The sequence below is a fragment of the Scyliorhinus canicula genome, chromosome 12 (assembly GCF_902713615.1).
Source record: "Scyliorhinus canicula chromosome 12, sScyCan1.1, whole genome shotgun sequence".
Lineage (NCBI taxonomy): Eukaryota > Metazoa > Chordata > Chondrichthyes > Carcharhiniformes > Scyliorhinidae > Scyliorhinus > Scyliorhinus canicula.
The window spans coordinates 24,849,651-24,866,687 of record NC_052157.1 but is presented as its reverse complement, the minus strand read 5'-3'; the positions used below and the strand labels follow the sequence as shown (position 1 = coordinate 24,866,687).

Here is a 17,037-nt window from a genome sequence, read left to right as displayed (position 1 = left end):
TCAGCTGAACTGCGATAAATTGTTTCCTAAAATACCAACACTGAGTTGTCCACTGCCATTTAAATGCATTTATCCTTGGGCTTCCTGACGACACTGGGTTTTCACTGGTCTTGGCTGCATTCTGTGGGGTAAGGCCCTTTCAGAGTGTTCTGCAAGGTTAACCAAGAATTGGAGTTAATGCTTCGGCTTTGTTCCTTCATGGTGCTGGCGTGCTGAGTGTGGAAGCTGGGAGAAAAGAGAATTTAAATTATGAGAGGGAAAAATGCCAAGTATGCAGTAGATCATATTTTCTAAAAATAAATATTTTAGAAGTGGACATCATTCACGAAACACCCAATCAGCACACAGCTTCTGTAAGGATGCAGTATTTATCCTGCAGTGATTCCGCTAATGAGAGACACTCAGCCCCTCATCTTAATGGGCAATGTTGACGCAACCCACATGTTGCTGCACGCTGTACTAGCTGAACCTTTGATGCAGCCAGACCCTTGTTCAGTTGATACCGTCAGGCAGGTGGTAATGTGAAAACAATTGGGGTCAGGACATGGATTGAGATGTTAGCTGGGTGGCTGATAGGATCTTACAAGCCATCATTTCAGAGTAGTGTTTCAATGGTCTGTCATGTTTGCTTTGCGAATTTAACCGGGGCTGAAAAAGGGTGCAAATAAGAAGTCATAAAAGTGAGGTCATCGTTTGTTTTCATATCATGCTTACGTTTACAAGGAGAGCCTGATGGATTTTCATTATGATTTTGGGGATTCCGACCTCGGGTGACAGTCTCTGTGGAGTTTGCACTTTCTCCCTGTGTCTGCCTGGGTTTCCTCCGGATGCTCCGGTTTCCTCCCATAGCCCAAAAGATGTGTGGGTTAGATTAAGGGGTTATTGGGATAGTTTATTGGGAGTGGACGTGGTTGGAGTGCTCTTTCAGGGGGTCGGTGCAGACTCGATGGGCTGGATGGTCTCCTTCTGCGCTGTCGGGAATCTATGATTCTATGAGTAGATAATTAGAGACATTATGTTTAAATTAAATAATTAGGTTGTGGGATTTGGGTGGGAGAAAGATGATGTATTAATGGGAGGAGCCAAGGTTGAAGCAGTCAGTTTTGAATTTAGTCAGTTTTGGCTGGGAGCTGAACAGCTTCTGCTTCTAGGGGCTGGTTTAGCTCACTCAGCTAAATCGCTGGCTTTTAAAGCAGACCAAGCAGGCCAGCAGCACGGTTTGATTCCCGTACCAGCCTTCCCGGACAGGCGCCGGAATGTGGCGACTAGGGGCTTTTCACAGTAACTTAATTGAAGCCTACTCGTGACAATAAGTGATTTTCATTTTCATTTCATTTCATTTCATTCAAAAGGCTGTCAGGTTAAGCAGCAGTCTGACATAGACAAGAATCTGCAGGCTGTTTCCTACAGGATCTCTCTCCCTCTTCCCTCAAAGCAGTCTTTCAAAGGAATTCTTTGTCTAGAGGTTGACAAGTAATCCTGTGTTTGCTACCTTTGTTTGAAAGTGGATTTTGCTTGATTGGAGATAAAGAAAGTAGCTGTTAGGAGTTAGTGTTTCATTTTATTGTTAAGCATTATTTAACTGGTAATTGCAAGCCAGATTATTTGTGCTGTTAAAGATAGTTTAATACTGTGATAATAAAATTTGTTTTAATGCACCATATCCCAATTTCTGTGTGGAATCACCCCGGAGCGAAGTATCCTTTCGTCTCAGCTTTAAAAATGTTTAAAAATTGGGGTTTCTGTTACGTATCCTTGCAATTGTTGGGGTTTGGTCTGGGATCCTAATATTATTAATACCAGATTTACAATTCTTCAAAGGAGAAGGAAACTTCTAGAAGACAGAACCAAATCCATTTCGTTAAAGAATTTTCTTTTGTCACAATTGCAATTGTCAAGATTTTGCACAGTTGCAGCTGTAATACTGCGAACAGTCTGTTTCTTATCAAACTTCTTTGAATTGGGAAGTAAATCTTTGTTTGTATCACTATGAGCCATTATTACAGGAAATCTTTTGTCGATATTTTGATATGTATTTTGGGGAATTGCAAAAGAAATGACTGGTTATATGGCTAACCTAGTTCCTGAAAATATTTATACATTTGTTGTCCTGTTTTGTGTTGCAATTATATCACTAGAGAGTCTTCAGGAACTCTAATCGGGTTCCTTTTGCAGAGATGGTCCTAAAAGAATTTCCCCAAGTAATTCCCCCATCTGCTCCCCAGCTGTTCAGTCAGGCTGAATTGAAAGATGTTCAACCGTGGTGCTCTCTTTGATCTTGAGTTGCAATTCGCATTCCGTCTCCTCTGCTCTTTTCATTATACCATTTCATTATACCATTGATGGCAGAAATTTTAGCGACCTTGGGACTACTGTCTAGAATCCCCTTCCTAGTTCTCAAACTTCTGGCAGGCATCGAAAGAGTGGATAGTCAGTGGCTTTTTCCAAGGGTGCAAGTGTCAAAGGGGGCAAAGGTTACAGGCGAGAGGGGGAAAGTTTAAGGGAGATTGGGGTAAGTTTTTCATCCAGAGAGTGGTGCGTGCCTGGAACGTGCTGCCAGAGGATGTGGGGGAAGCAGGCACATTAGCAACATTTAAGAGGCACCTGGATGGGGACATGAATAAGGAGGAAATAGAGGGCTATGAAATTACTTAGGGACAGAAGGCTTTCTTTTAGTTAGGGAATCATGATCGGCATGGGCGTGCAGGGCCGAAGGGCCTGTTCCTGTGCTGTACCTTTCTTTGTTCTTCTTGGTTCTTTGAGCTCTCCTCTTCAAAAACCTTGTGTGTTTTCTGTCATCTGTCATCTGCTTTCACTTGTCGCAGATACAAATGCAGTACGACGATTAGCGACCCCCGCTGGTTTTGAACTTTCTTTTTGGCATCCTGGAGAACCAGGATTCGCACTCTGAAAGGATGTCCCACATCAGTGAACCAAAGACACGCTGACCATCCATGCGATACAGCCTGCCTAATTGGAATTTTATAATTCTATCGTGTATCTATCGCACGTCCTATGTTTTTCATGTATGGAATAATCTGCCTAGACTGTACACAGAACACTGTGCCTCGATACACGTGACAATAAATCCAAATCCAAATGAGCAATTTCTCTTCTTGATCCGGAAAGCTGTAACTCTTTTGAAAAAATATATAAACTGTATGTAGCATTTCCATTTTAATAACCTCTACTCTCACAGTCAATCAGCATCTTGTTATATATATGGTTGTTTGAAATTTTAAATTCTTGCAGAAATCCTGATTAACACAAGACAAAATGCTCTCTTTTCCGCAATATTCGAGTTCTGCGCTACCAAGCGACTGATATTGTTCTGCTTTGACTCATTGGTTAATACCCAGCACAGAAAATAGCGCTATCTAATTTCTGTGTTGGCTTCTTCCACTTGTTCACTGAAAAAATGTTACTAATTATTCAGCGAGAAAATGAAGGTTGTGGTTTTTCTGCCCGTTTTATTTTTTGGAGAAGGCAGATCATCGCGCTGTGCTAACTGATTACCGAGTGTACAACAATTTATGATCTGTGTTTCAGAGATGAGCGGAATCAATCTATCATTGTAAGTGGAGAATCTGGAGCCGGGAAGACTGTTTCGGCTAAATACGCCATGCGATACTTCGCGACGGTCAGTGGTTCTGCCACCGAGACTAATGTGGAAGAGAAGGTTCTGGCCTCCAACCCCATCATGGAGGTGAGATTTGATGCTCGAAAGGGAATTTAATTAACTGGCTCCTTATCCAGTGGTTCAATCCGAACGATATTGCGACATTTCAAGGATTGTCAAGGTGATGAACTTTGTGAATATATTAACTAAACGGCCCCCGTGTTGGACTGAAATTGCAGCTCCGTTTAAACATTAAAATTTAAAAAAAATAATAAATTTAGAGTACCCAATTCATTTTTTCCAATTAAGGGGCAATTTAGTGTGGCCAATCTACCTACCCTGCATATCTTTGGGTTGTGGGGACGAAACCCACGCAAACACGGGAAGAATGTGCAAACTCCACACGGACAGTGACCCAGAGCCGGGATCGAACCTGGGACCTCGGCGCCGTGAGGCAGCAGTGCTAGCCACTGCGCCACCATGCTGCCCTAGCTCCGTTTAAACATGACCTATGTGATTGAATGAACTGATCCAACTCACTCTGTTTTGCATTGCCCAAGAGGTGAAAGGTTCCCTTGAACTTGCTTTATAGGATTTACTGTAAACTCAAAATATCCAGTTTGTGCTATTGTGTGGTTTGTAGCCTGAGTTAATTGGACAAGTCTAATATATAGACTCTTGAAATAACAACATATCACCTAGAAAGAGCAAAGACTAGTTGTTACTCTTCATAACTTAGCTAGATCTAATCATTAGTGAGCTGGAGGGGTCAAACGTGTTTTTTTAACTGTCAATATGATTCCTGATTCTCTTTTGGAAATCTTCGTTCATCCAAATCCAGATGTCATAGAATCCCAACAGTGCAGAAGGAGGCCATTCGGCCCATTGAGTCTGCACCGACCCTTCGAAAGACCACCCTACCTAGGCCCAATCTTCTGCCCTATTCCTGTAACCCCACCCTAAGGGATAATTTAGCATGGCCAATCCACCTAACCTGCACATCTTTGGATTGTGGGAGGAAACCCACACAGACACGGAGAGGATGTGCAGACTCCACACACACAGTAATCCGAGGTCGGAATCGAACCCGGGACCCTGGCACTGTGAGGCAGCAGTGCTAGCCACTGTGCTGCCCAATGTCAGTTGATTTGTCTTGCCCTGGTTTGTCTGAACTGCCAGGAACGGTTCCTGCTGACACAATACCAGAGAGGTGACATTAGCAGCAATATTATATTGTTCATTGAGTTATTAATAGAGAAAATGGCCTGGCCGTGATCTGTTGAACCTGATGATTTTGACTGTTGTTTTTGAAGATAATTCCCCTGGACGTTTTTCAAAAGTCTGATCATATGAAAGCTTTGAGACGCTCCATAAAATCTCTGGGATGGCAGATCCTTTGATCCTCTGAAAGAGGCAAATCACATTGACATTCCGATAATGAGCATACATGCTCGGAGATAGCTACACAGCTCTGCTCACTCCAGTGTGTTTTAACTGTTTCCTTGATAGAATAGCTGATTACCGGACTCTAATTGGATTTTTAAAATGGCAAAACAGGAAGTTTGCATTTGATCAAGATCAGAGTAGTTATCTCTGGAAATGATTAAATTCGTCCTGAAGTGCTGACAGCAAAACACGTGCCAACGAGGGAGGAAAGTGACCCGAGTGTCAAAGCTGCTGGGTTACTGGTGACTGAGATCAGTGAAAGAGATTGGGAGCCTTTTCAGAGCGTAGGAGTGAAATTAATCCTCTCTCACGAGTAAATAATACCTGTAATTTCTCCAGGAATTGAATGAAATGAAATGAAAATTGCTTATTGTCACGAGTAGGCTTCAAATGAAGTTACTGTGAAAAGCCCCCAGTCGCCACATTCCGGCGCCTGTTCGGGGAGGCTGGTACGGGAATTGGACCGTGCTGCTGGCCTGCCTTGGTCTGCTTTAAAAGCCAGCGATTTAGCCCAGTGTGCTTCTTTAACTGACTGTAGTTGTGAAAGTTAGCTTGATGTACAAGTTGGGAGAATTGCAATGTGGAACTGCTTGAGTTTATTACTCGTGCACCCACCTCAGCTGGAAATTGCATTGAAGAGTGTGTACACCGTGATGAAACATGCACACATGCACTTTGAGTTGTATGACTTGTCAGCTGTTTATGCAATGATCATAAGATTCACCGTCTATTAGAACCGGGCACACATACTGTGGGCTGGTCCAGGCTGTTGCCCTCTTGAATTGGAACTGCAGGCTGCCATTATGAGTTTTCAATATTGAAACATTCTTGAAAGTTTCCTTTTGAAAGTTGCCCATTCTGAGCCTGGAAAAATGTCCCTTGCGAACCACTTTATAAGAATTGACAAACCTCAAACTCTAACTGTCTCCCCCTTGGATACAGACCTGCTGAGCTGCACCAAAGGGGAATAGCTGAAGAGAATGAAATGGAGTCTTTCACATTTCACTGACGGATTGTTTGTCACTTGTTTTTCTCTTTGTTCCGTTTGCTTGTTAGTTGACCCCAGTCTTGTAATGGAATGGTAGCTGGTAAGACGGAGTTTTGCAGATGGTGCCCATAGACTGGTTCGCATTGTTGTGAGCGATGTAAAAAAAAAAAGAAGTCTTGTCTGAAGCTGAGTTATTTATATTCCCTTGGGCAAAAGTGAAAATTAAAGTGAGAGAGCAGTTTGTGAACATACAGCTTTGGAAGCATTACATTTCATTCACAACAGAGAAAATGACAGTCAACGCTCTCCTTTCATAGAACATTACAGCGCAGTACAGGCCCTTCGGCCCTCGATGTTGCGCCGTCCTGTTTAACCCTTCTAAAGTCCCTCTACGCTATTCCCTTATCGTCCATATGCCTATCCAATGACCATTTGAATGCGTTTAGTGTTGGCGAGTCCATTACTGTTGCAGGCAGGACATTCCACGCCCTTACTACTCTCTGAGTAAAGAACCTACCTCTGACATCTGTCCTATATCTATCTCCCCTCAATTTAAAGCTATGTCCCCTCGTGCTGGACATCACCATCCGAGGAAAAAGGCTCTCAATGTCCACCCTATCTAATCCTCTGATCATCGTGTATGCCTCAATTAAGTCACCTATTAACCTTCTTCTCTCTAATGAAAACAGCCTTATGTTCCTCAGCCTTTCCTCATAAGATCTTCCCTCCATTCCAGGCAACATTTTTGTAAATCTCCTCTGTACCCTTTCCAATGCTTCCACATCCTTCCTATAATGTGGCGACCAGAACTGCACACAATACTCCAAATGCGGCTGCGCCAGAGTTTTGTACAACTGCAACATGGCTCCGAAACTCAATTCCTCTACCAATAAAAGCTAACACACCGTACACCTTCTTAACAACCCTCTCAACCTGGGTGGCAACTTTCAGGGATCTATGGACATGGACACCGAGATCTCTCTGCTCATCCACACTACCAAGAAGCAGCTTCAGTATGGCAGTGTCTACATCAACAGAAACTCTCGAGTAGGAAGAGCTGATGGTTATGAAGACCACTAGAGGATAGAGCAAACGTTTATTACGTTTTGAGTGCCCCTTGTGATAGAAAAGGTGATTTAAGGAACTGACAAATTTAAATTTACACTTGCAAATCATGCGTGTTCCCCAACAACTCTCTTGGATTTGACAAATGATTACTCAAAAATGAGTGACAAATTGTTTATTCTCTACCCAATGTCTTTATATTTAAAAAAATCCCACTATACAATTCAAAGCCAGGAAAGATTAAAGTTTGTTTGAAGCAATATCTTTGGCATCTCATTAGCTACCGGTCTTGGGTACGGAGCCAGAAGTTTAATCCTGGAATTGTGCTGAGATTGCCGATTGTGGTCAGTGTAGTGTTGGGGGAATTACAATTCTGCTCGATGCCCCTGGACAAGGGTGGGGAAGCACCAAGCAGATTACTCTCCCTGCTGAAAGGTGCATGTAAGGACAGGACTCGACTTGCACCCGAAAGCTCGTCAATGCTCTGCCAGTGCACAGATCAAGAATGATGTGCTGCATGGTGCTGTGCCAGGTTTTGGATTGGTACCATGTGGGTAATTCCCAATCCTGCTGGGGATGCAGAGCAGTAGCAGGCACTGTCTCTGGGGGAGTTCTAAGAAACTAGAGAATGCTTCTGTTTACCTTGAGTGGAATTGGCAGAAGACTGCGTCCGTCTAGGAAATGGTACGCAAAGAGGGAGGGACAGAGAATTGCATAATTTTTTAAAGCACATTGTTAAATGAAGGCAGATGAATGATTGTAATGCATAACCGTTTTCATGGACTCCTGCTTGCTTCTCTTACTGAATCTATTAAATTGGTTTCTGGTTGCCCAATTAAGCCCATTTGGACCGTGCAATCTAATAGCAATAAGGAAATATTCCCTCATCAAGCTGCAACCTTTTCCCTTGTGAAAGTGTGTATATATTTGTAGTTCTCACAGCAACCATGAATGTGGGCTGGCTGAGACAATCAGCGTGTACCAGTTGTGCTGAGTTATCGGCAGTTCTGTGCTGCACGTCATAGCCGTTCGGAATGGGGCACAGAATGATCCAACTTCATATCATTTGGGAAACGTGTAACTGACAGACCTTTCCTCCTATCTTCTGTACTTGACTTGAGCCGAGTTCACGGAAGTGAAATGACAATGTGCTGATGCTGTGCTCTCAAACTCGTTTATTTTACCAGCTGCTTTTGTATTACATTAATACTGTTTTGTACATAATATTGTCTGTTTTAAGAGCTTAATTTACAAATGTTTAATTATTTTTAGTGGTTTATTTTGGGTCTCTACAGACTAAACTGCACATCAAAATTATGTCAAGGGCCAAACTCTTTTGTAGAATTGGCAAGTTCTGTTCTGATTGACTCCCAGTTCTGCCAAGAGATTTTTCTTCCAGTTGGACAATTATGTGCAGACTTGGCCAGTCCTGTAAATGTGGCATGGCTAAGCTTGCCATTGAGCACTGGTTAAACAATCTTTTTATGGTACAGCGTAGAAACCTTTTTCCCTCTTTGCTTGGCAGTCAATTGGAAATGCAAAGACCACCAGAAATGATAATAGCAGTCGATTTGGGAAATACATTGAAATTGGGTTTGACAAACGATATCGCATCATAGGAGCGAACATGAGAACCTACCTGTTGGAAAAGTCGAGAGTCGTCTTTCAGGTAAGTACTACCCCATTGCCTGCCCCTAGGATCTTCAAAATGATGTAGAAGATTTTCGCAACATGTGCTCTGTGTGATAGCTTCTATTAATTGTTAGAGGTAGTTATCATCACATATATGGGGAGCTTTGATTGGGGTTTGGAACCACTAGGCAGGGTGATTTGTAAATTGGATAGACTGTAGAATGAAAGACCACCTATTTGAAACATGTTGAGTGTTTCTAGCCTCCTGGACTCCTCACCCATGAAGCAAGGATTCAGATCTACGCTTTCACTGTTTGTGACATATCAGCTCTTCTCTGAGATGTTGAGACTCGTGTTTTGAGGGAGCAGAACCCTTCGTTATGGGATTTAGGGGAATGATAGATGATATTCTTTCCAGGCTGGTACTGATCTATAAAGCTGGACTTCTCCTCCATCCACTTCGGCTGTGGCAATGGTGGTCAGGCTGCCTTATACCTTGTCATGCAATTATGGATGGCAGCGATAGGGAATTTAATGGGATTGGGAGACGTCCCATGATTAATTATATTGGTTGCAACTCGTTGTACAGGAATCCGGACATTGGGTGTTAATGATGCTTTCTGTTCTACTGTGAAACTGTGCACGTGAGATTTCAAAACTGTCATCTGCCCTCTCTTTCAGGCCGAGGAAGAAAGAAATTATCATATTCTCTACCAGCTGTGTGCCTCCAAACATTTACCAGAATTCAAAGCTCTCAAGCTGAGTATGTTTCTCGCTGCTTTCTCAATTTCTACCCGAAATAATGAGCAGAAACACTTTGGCTCATTTCTTAAAGATTAATAGCAAGCTGAACATCATGGTCGAGTGTAATGTCCCTCATCCGAATCCTTTCCATACTCGTATCATGGCTGCGCAATATAGACTTCCTAGTTACTGAGAAACCACAGCAGCATAACCAGGGCAAACAAGTTCATGTGGCATGACATCCTGTAACAGATTCTGCAAATTCCTGCTGTATGCTGCCCAATTAGCTCAAACGCTTGCAGACCAGTGTGCCAGCCTGTTTCTGAAAGCGATAACGTGTGTCTTGCTGCAAGCAAATTATTTGCCATTGCCACCTAGCTCCCTCTGAATTGTTTTATAAAGAGGATCCACTTTTGGACTGGTCTGTATGGGGCAGCGGATCAAAATGTTTACTTTTTCCTGAGTACTGAATGTCACAACGGAAAGGCCTTTGCTTCCCATTAGCCAGCATGGATTGGCTTTTACACACACAGTCGATACAGAAAACTCTTGTCTTTTCAGCTTGTTTGGGAAGCTGCACCAACCTCCCATCCATTGATCTGAATTAATAGATTAGTTGTAGTTTGTGATTTTGATAGCAATGCTGTGCACATGATCTTTTTAAATGCTTCATTCATGTGTCCCAGTAGAAAAACATCACGCTAATTAATTGTACTGTTGAAGAGGAAGCACGGTAGCACAGTGGTTAGCACTGTTGCTTCACAGCGACAGGGACACGGGTTTGATTCATGGCTTGGGTCACTGTCTGTGGGGAGTCTACACGTTCTCCCCGTGTCTGCATGGGTTTCCTCCGGGTGCTCCGGTTTCATAGAATTTACAGTGCAGAAGGAGGCCATTCGGCCCATGGAGTCTGCAGCGGCTCTTGGAAAGAGCACCCTGCCCAAGGTCAACACCTCCACCCTATCCCCATAACCCAGTAACCCCACCCAACACTAAGGGCAATTTTGGACACTAAGGGCAATTTATCATGGCCAATCCACCTAACCTGCACATCTTTGGACTGTGGGAGGAAACCGGAGCACCCGGAGGAAACCCACGCACACACGGGGAGGATGTGCAGACTCCACACAGACAGTGACCCAAGCTGGAATCGAACCTGGGACCCTGGAGCTGTGAAGCATTTGTGCTATCCACAATGCTATCGTGCTGCCCGTTTCCTCCCACAAGTCCCGAAAGACAGGCTTGTTAGGTGAATTGGACATTCTGGATTCTCCCTCAGTGTACCCGAACAGGCACCAGAGTGTGGCGACTAGGGGATTTTCACAGTAACTTTGTTGCAGTGTTAATGTAAGACTACTTGTGACACTAATAAAGATTATTATCGTTGTTATTATTATGTCTCTTTGTTTTCAGGCCACGCCCAAAGCTTCCACTACACAAATTTAGGAGGCAGTCCTGTAATTGAGGGAATAGATGATGCCAAAGAATTGATAAACACAAGGCACGCTTGCTCTTTACTGGGTAAATATCAAAACTTTTCAATTAAAGCAAATTACTGTGGATGCTGGAATCTGAAGCAAAAACAGAAAATATTGGAAAATCTCAGCAGGTCTGACAGTATCTGTGGAGAGAGAGCAGAGCTAACAGGTCAGTCTAGGGGGTCGGTTAGCTCAGTTAGCTGGATGGCTGGTTTGTGATGCGGAGCAGTGCCAACAGCGTGGGTTCAATTCCCATACCGGCTGAGGTTGAGCCTTCTCAACCTTGCCCCTCGCCTGAGGTGCGGTGGCCCTCAGGTTAAATCATCACCAGTCAGCTCTCAAAAGGAGGGAGAAACAGCCTACGGTCCTCGGAACAATGGCGACTTCTATTTTGTTTTCTTTGTCTGTTATTGGATGGCAATGTTAACCAATTCACTGGCTTTGCTAATAAGAGGAGTCATATGTACATATTAATTTGTACGCTAATATCATAGTGCAGGATTTCATCTTGGAAGTGGTGCTTATTTTCAGTGTGTCCAGTTTAACAAATGTTAAACGTTTTGCAGGTATTAATGAGTCCTCCCAGATGGGTATCTTCCATATTCTTGCAGCTATACTTCACTTGGGGAATGTGCCAGTTAAATCAAACGAGCGTGATGCGGAGAACTGCTTTATTCCTGTGAGTATCCGTGAACATTTCAACTGTGGAATTTCTTTACTTTGTTGGGGTGTAACTGAAGCGAAGGCTGCAATCATTTGTTCTGTCCAGCATCTCTGCAATGGCTTGTGAGTGTTAAGTATGTGATGCAACCATGGAATGAAGGGAGGAAGATCTGAATGAGTCCAGGTCCATTTTCACCCAACAGGAACCTTGAGTCGGGACTATGGGTAATTTATCCCTTCCTCATAGAGGAAGGGGGCGATGAGTTTAGAAAATGAAAGTGATTTAAAGAGTTGATGAGGGAGATAGATGGATGGACAATTTCCTCTGGTGGAGGAATCCAGAACAATACCGAACAACCTTAGAATTAGAGCTAGGCTGTTTAGGGGTCACGTTGGGATGCATTTATTTACATAAAGGGTGGTGAAAATCTACGAACTCCGTTCCCCGACATGCTGTTGAAACTCGGTCAGTTGAAAATGTCAGAAGCGAAATTGACAGATTTTTGTTTTGGTCAAGGATATTAAGGATTAAGGAGCCGAGCTGGGTAGATGGTGTTGAGGTGTGGATCCACCATGATCTAATAGAATGGCGCATTGGCTCAATGTATCCTCCTGCTTCTCGGGATTGTTCAGGCCAGTTCATAATGTTCAACTGATGTCTGCACGCTAACTTCAGAGTCACAGCAGAGACAATTTCACTGCAATGTTGAAACTGGTGTGAAGATACAATCTTACAGGACTGGGCTTGTCAGCCATAAAGCGGCCTTTGAATCACCAAGATCACGGGCAAAATTCTCCGCGGACTGTCGTGACGCCGATTTCTGGCGAGCAAAAGTGGTGCAGATGACTCCGGCGTCGGGGCCTTCTTTTAGGCCGCTAATCTCCGTTCCCGGAGGGGCCAGCATCGGACCGACGCGATACGCGTCATTTTAACGCGCTGCAGAAGTGGCACGTTGAGAGAGAGGGGACGGGTACCGGCGTGGGGAGAGGAGGAGGAAGGGGGGGGGGGAGGAGGAGGAGGGGGGGTGGAGAGGAGGAGGAAGGGGGGGGGGAGGAGGAGGAAGGGGGGGGAGAGGAGGAGGAAGGGGGGGGAGAGGAGGAGGAAGGGGGGGGGAGAGGAGGAGGAAGGGGGGGGAGAGGAGGAGGAAGGGGGGGGGAAGAGGAGGAGGAAGGGGGGGGAGAGGAGGAGGAAGGGGGGGGAGAGGAGGAGGAAGGGGGGGGAGAGGAGGAGGAAGGGGGGGAGAGGAGGAGGAAGGGGGGAGAGGAGGAGGAAGGGGGGAGAGGAGGAGGAAGGGGGGAGAGGAGGAGGAAGGGGGGGAGAGGAGGAGGAAGGGGGGGAGAGGAGGAGGCAGGGGGGGAGAGGAGGAGGAAGGGGGGGGAGAGGAGGAGGAAGGGGGGGAGAGGAGGAGGAAGGGGGGAGAGGAGGAGGGGGGGGAGAGGAGGAGGAGGAGGGGGGGAGAGGAGGAGGAGGAGGGGGGAGAGGAGGAGGAGGAGGGGGGGAGAGGAGGAGGAGGAGGGGGGAGAGGAGGAGGAGGAGGGGGGGAGAGGAGGAGGAGGAGGGGGGGAGAGGAGGAGGAGGAGGGGGGGGGAGAGGAGGAGGAGGAGGGGGGGAGGAGGAGGAAGGAGGGGAGAGGAGGAGGAAGGAGGGGAAAGGAGGAGGAAGGGGGGGAGAGGAGGAGGAAGGGGGGAGGGAGAGGAGGAGGAAGGGGGGAGAGGAGAGGAGGAGGAAGGGGGAGAGGAGAGGAGGAGGAAGGGGGGAGAGGAGAGGAGGAGGAAGGGGGGAGAGGAGAGGAGGAGGAAGGGGGGAGAGGAGAGGAGGAGGGAAGGGGGGAGAGGAGAGGAGGAGGAAGGGGGGAGAGGAGAGGAGGAGGAAGGGGGGAGAGGAGAGGAGGAGGAAGGGGGGAGAGGAGAGGAGGAGGAAGGGGGAGAGGAGAGGAGGAGGAAGGGGGGAGAGGAGAGGAGGGAGGAAGGGGGGAGAGGAGAGGAGGAGGAAGGGGGGAGAGGAGAGGAGGAGGAAGGGGGGAGAGGAGAGGAGGAGGAAGGGGGGAGAGGAGAGGAGGAGGAAGGGGGGAGAGGAGAGGAGGAGGAAGGGGGGAGAGGAGAGGAGGAGGAAGGGGGGAGAGGAGAGGAGGAGGAAGGGGGGAGAGGAGAGGAGGAGGAAGGGGGGAGAGGAGAGGAGGAGGAAGGGGGGAGAGGAGAGGAGGAGGAAGGGGGGAGAGGAGAGGAGGAGGAAGGGGGGAGAGGAGAGGAGGAGGAAGGGGGGAGAGGAGAGGAGGAGGAAGGGGGGAGAGGAGAGGAGGAGGAAGGGGGGAGAGGAGAGGAGGAGGAAGGGGGGGAGAGGAGAGGAGGAGGAAGGGGGGAGAGGAGAGGAGGAGGAAGGGGGGAGAGGAGAGGAGGAGGAAGGGGGGAGAGGAGAGGAGGAGGAAGGGGGGAGAGGAGAGGAGGAGGAAGGGGGGAGAGGAGAGGAGGAGGAAGGGGGGAGAGGAGAGGAGGAGGAAGGGGGAGAGGAGAGGAGGAGGAAGGGGGGGAGAGGAGAGGAGGAGGAAGGGGGGAGAGGAGAGGAGGAGGAAGGGGGGAGAGGAGAGGAGGAGGAAGGGGGGAGAGGAGAGGAGGAGGAAGGGGGGAGAGGAGAGGAGGAGGAAGGGGGGAGAGGAGAGGAGGAGGAAGGGGGGAGAGGAGAGGAGGAGGAAGGGGGGAGAGGAGAGGAGGAGGAAGGGGGGAGAGGAGAGGAGGAGGAAGGGGGAGGAGGAAGGGGGGTGGGGAGGAGGAGGAAGGGGGGAGAGGGGGAGAGGGGGGGGGAATGTGTGGGTACCGGCCTTCAGAGGGAGGGGGGTGTGGGTACCGGCCTTCAGAGGGAGGGGGAGGGGGGTGTGGGTACCGGCCTTCAGAGGGAGGGGGAGGGGGGTGTGGGTACCGGCCTTCAGGGGGAGGGGGAGGGGGGTGTGGGTACCGGCCTTCAGAGGGAGGGGGGTGTGGGTACGGCCTTCAGAGGGAGGGGGAGGGGGGTTTGGGTACGGCCTTCAGAGGGATGGGGGTGTGGGTACCGGCCTTCAGAGTGAGGGGGAGGGGGGGGGTGTGGGTACCGGCGTTGAGGGGGGGGTGTGTACCGGCGTTGAGAGGAGAGGGGGGGGGACCCTGCGTTGAGAGGAGAGGGGGGGACGACCCTGCGTTGAGAGGAGAGGGGGGGACGACCCTGCGTTGAGAGGAGGGGGGGGACGACCCTGCGTTGAGAGGAGGGGGGGGGGACCCTGCGTTGAGAGGAGGGGGGGGGACCCTGCGTTGAGAGGAGGGGGGGGGGAACCCGGCGTTGAGAGGAGAGGGGGGGGACCCTGCGTTGAGAGGAGGAGGGGGACCCGGCGTTGAGAGGAGGAGGGGGACCCGGCGTTGAGAGGAGGGGGGGGGGGACCCCGGCATTGAGAGGAGAGGGGGTGGACCCGTCGTTGGGGGGGGGGGGGGGGCAGGAGACCCGGCATGAGAGGGTGGGGGGTTGCGGCGATGGGGGGGGGGGGGTTGCGGCGTTGCGAGGGGGGGTTGCGGCGTTGAGAGGGTGGGGGGTTGCAGCGATGAGGGGGGGTTTGAGGGGGGGTTGCGGCGTTGCAAGGGGGGGTTACGGCGTTGAGAGGGTGGGGGGTTGCGGCGTTGAGGGTGGGGGGGGTTTTGCGGCGTTGCGAGAGCTGGTGAGGGCGGCGTTGGAGGGGGGGTGGTAGGGGGTGGGGTAGGGGGTGGTGGGAGGGGGTGTGGTTAGGGGGGTAGGGGTGGGAGGGGTGGTGGGGGGGTAGGGGCGTTGGAGGGAGGTAGGGGTGGTGAGGGGGGGTTGGGGTAGGGGGGGGCAGCGGCGTGAAGAGGGGGGGCGACGGTTGCGTTGGCCGGGCATCCGTTCGCCCCCCCCCCTCTGCACGCCGCTTGCCCCAAACCCCCCCTCCCCCCTACACCTCCACCTCCCCCCTCCACCGCCCTACCCCCCCAACGCCACACCCCCCCCCCTCCCCACCCCCACCACACCTACCCCCCCTCCCCACCACCCTACCGCTACCCCCCTCCCCACCACCCCTACCCCCCCTCCCCACCACCCCCTACCCCCCTCCCCCACCACCCCTACCCCCTCCCCACCACCCTACCCCCCTCCCCACCACCCCTCCCCCCCTCCCCACCACCCCTACCCCCCTCCAACGCCGCAACCCCCACCCCCCTCCAACGCCGCAACACCCCCCCCGCACTCGCCCTTGGACACTGAACGGCGTCAACCATCATCAATGGTTGACGCCGTTTTAAAGCTACTGCGTTTTTCGCCGACGTGACCCGTGGCCACGTCGGTGGGACTTCGGCCCATCCGGGCCGGAGATTTGTTGAAAGTAAAAAATCAATGACATCCCGCCGGCGCCAGCTGTTTTCAGAGGCTGCCGGCGGGATTTGCACAACGCCGGTTTTTTGGCCGCTCGGAGAATAAAAAACCCGGCGGGATCGGGAATAACGCCGCCGCCGGCCGATTCGTCCGACCCTGCGTGGGGTCGGAGAATTTCGCCCCACATTTCTGGGCTGGGGTACAAGGCGAGAAGGAGTTAACCTGGTTGGCTTGGCCTCGCTGACAAAAATATCAAAAGCCTTTGACCAATTAAGGTGTGAATTTAAAGTCGGTCACAGTCGGTTTGTTCGTTTACTTACACATGGGCGCTCACCAGCCGAATATTTCTCCACTTTTTTTTTTCTTTTGTGACATGTGAGCAAATTAGACTTTGCTTCAGGTTTAAATTAAATCTTTTGCTATGGATGGCAGCTCAAGTGACCAGAATTGGATAGACGTGGCAAAGGGTTGTGTGGCAACTCTGCCCCACTTCCAAATAGAGAAAATATGGACATCAATGTAAATAGTCTCTTGCAACAACAGAATAAAATAAATTCAGCCATTAATGTCACACAGGCCAAACTAATACCCGCGTACAGTTCATTAATTTCATTCATTTTGACGGCTGTAATTTTCAGATTATCCTCGGCTGTATATTATAAATATTGGGATTGGTTACTCGAGCTTCTGTAATGATCCCATTCCACTTCTTGACGGAATCACAAGCTCAGACTTGCATTTTGTGTTTAGTGAGTATCGAATTTATGGTGCAAAAACTGAGCATTTAGTCAAGTGGCCAATTTGTGTCCTCAAGCTCCACCTTTCACTCTTCTTCACCTAACCTGAACAATATTTCTTCTATCATGTCCTGTAGCTTCCCCTTAAATGTATCTGTGGTATACAGCACAATTACTCCTGATAGGATCATAGAATTCTGGCCTCTTTGTCTACCCTATCAAATCAGTCATAATCTAAAGACTTTGCCAGAAAAATATACCTTATTCATGAAGTTTGTAACAGTACAGTCCAGAACAGCCCAAATTTGACAATGCATAAAGTG

The 17,037-nt window shown here is 48.8% G+C and overlaps 1 protein-coding gene across 15 annotated transcripts in view; it reads left to right on the top strand.

Annotated features, from left to right (window-relative positions):
• The window catches only part of myo5aa (myosin VAa), a 256,275-nt gene that overhangs the window by 122,004 nt on the left and 117,234 nt on the right, over positions 1–17,037 (top strand). For all 15 annotated transcript variants that reach the window (XM_038812894.1, XM_038812901.1, XM_038812903.1 and 12 more), the window contains exons 5-9: positions 3,550–3,706; positions 8,644–8,787; positions 9,432–9,513; positions 10,908–11,015; positions 11,539–11,651. In XM_038812894.1, the coding sequence (XP_038668822.1) occupies positions 3,550–3,706; positions 8,644–8,787; positions 9,432–9,513; positions 10,908–11,015; positions 11,539–11,651 (604 nt within the window). The remainder of the gene's footprint in view (positions 1–3,549; positions 3,707–8,643; positions 8,788–9,431; positions 9,514–10,907; positions 11,016–11,538; positions 11,652–17,037) is intronic.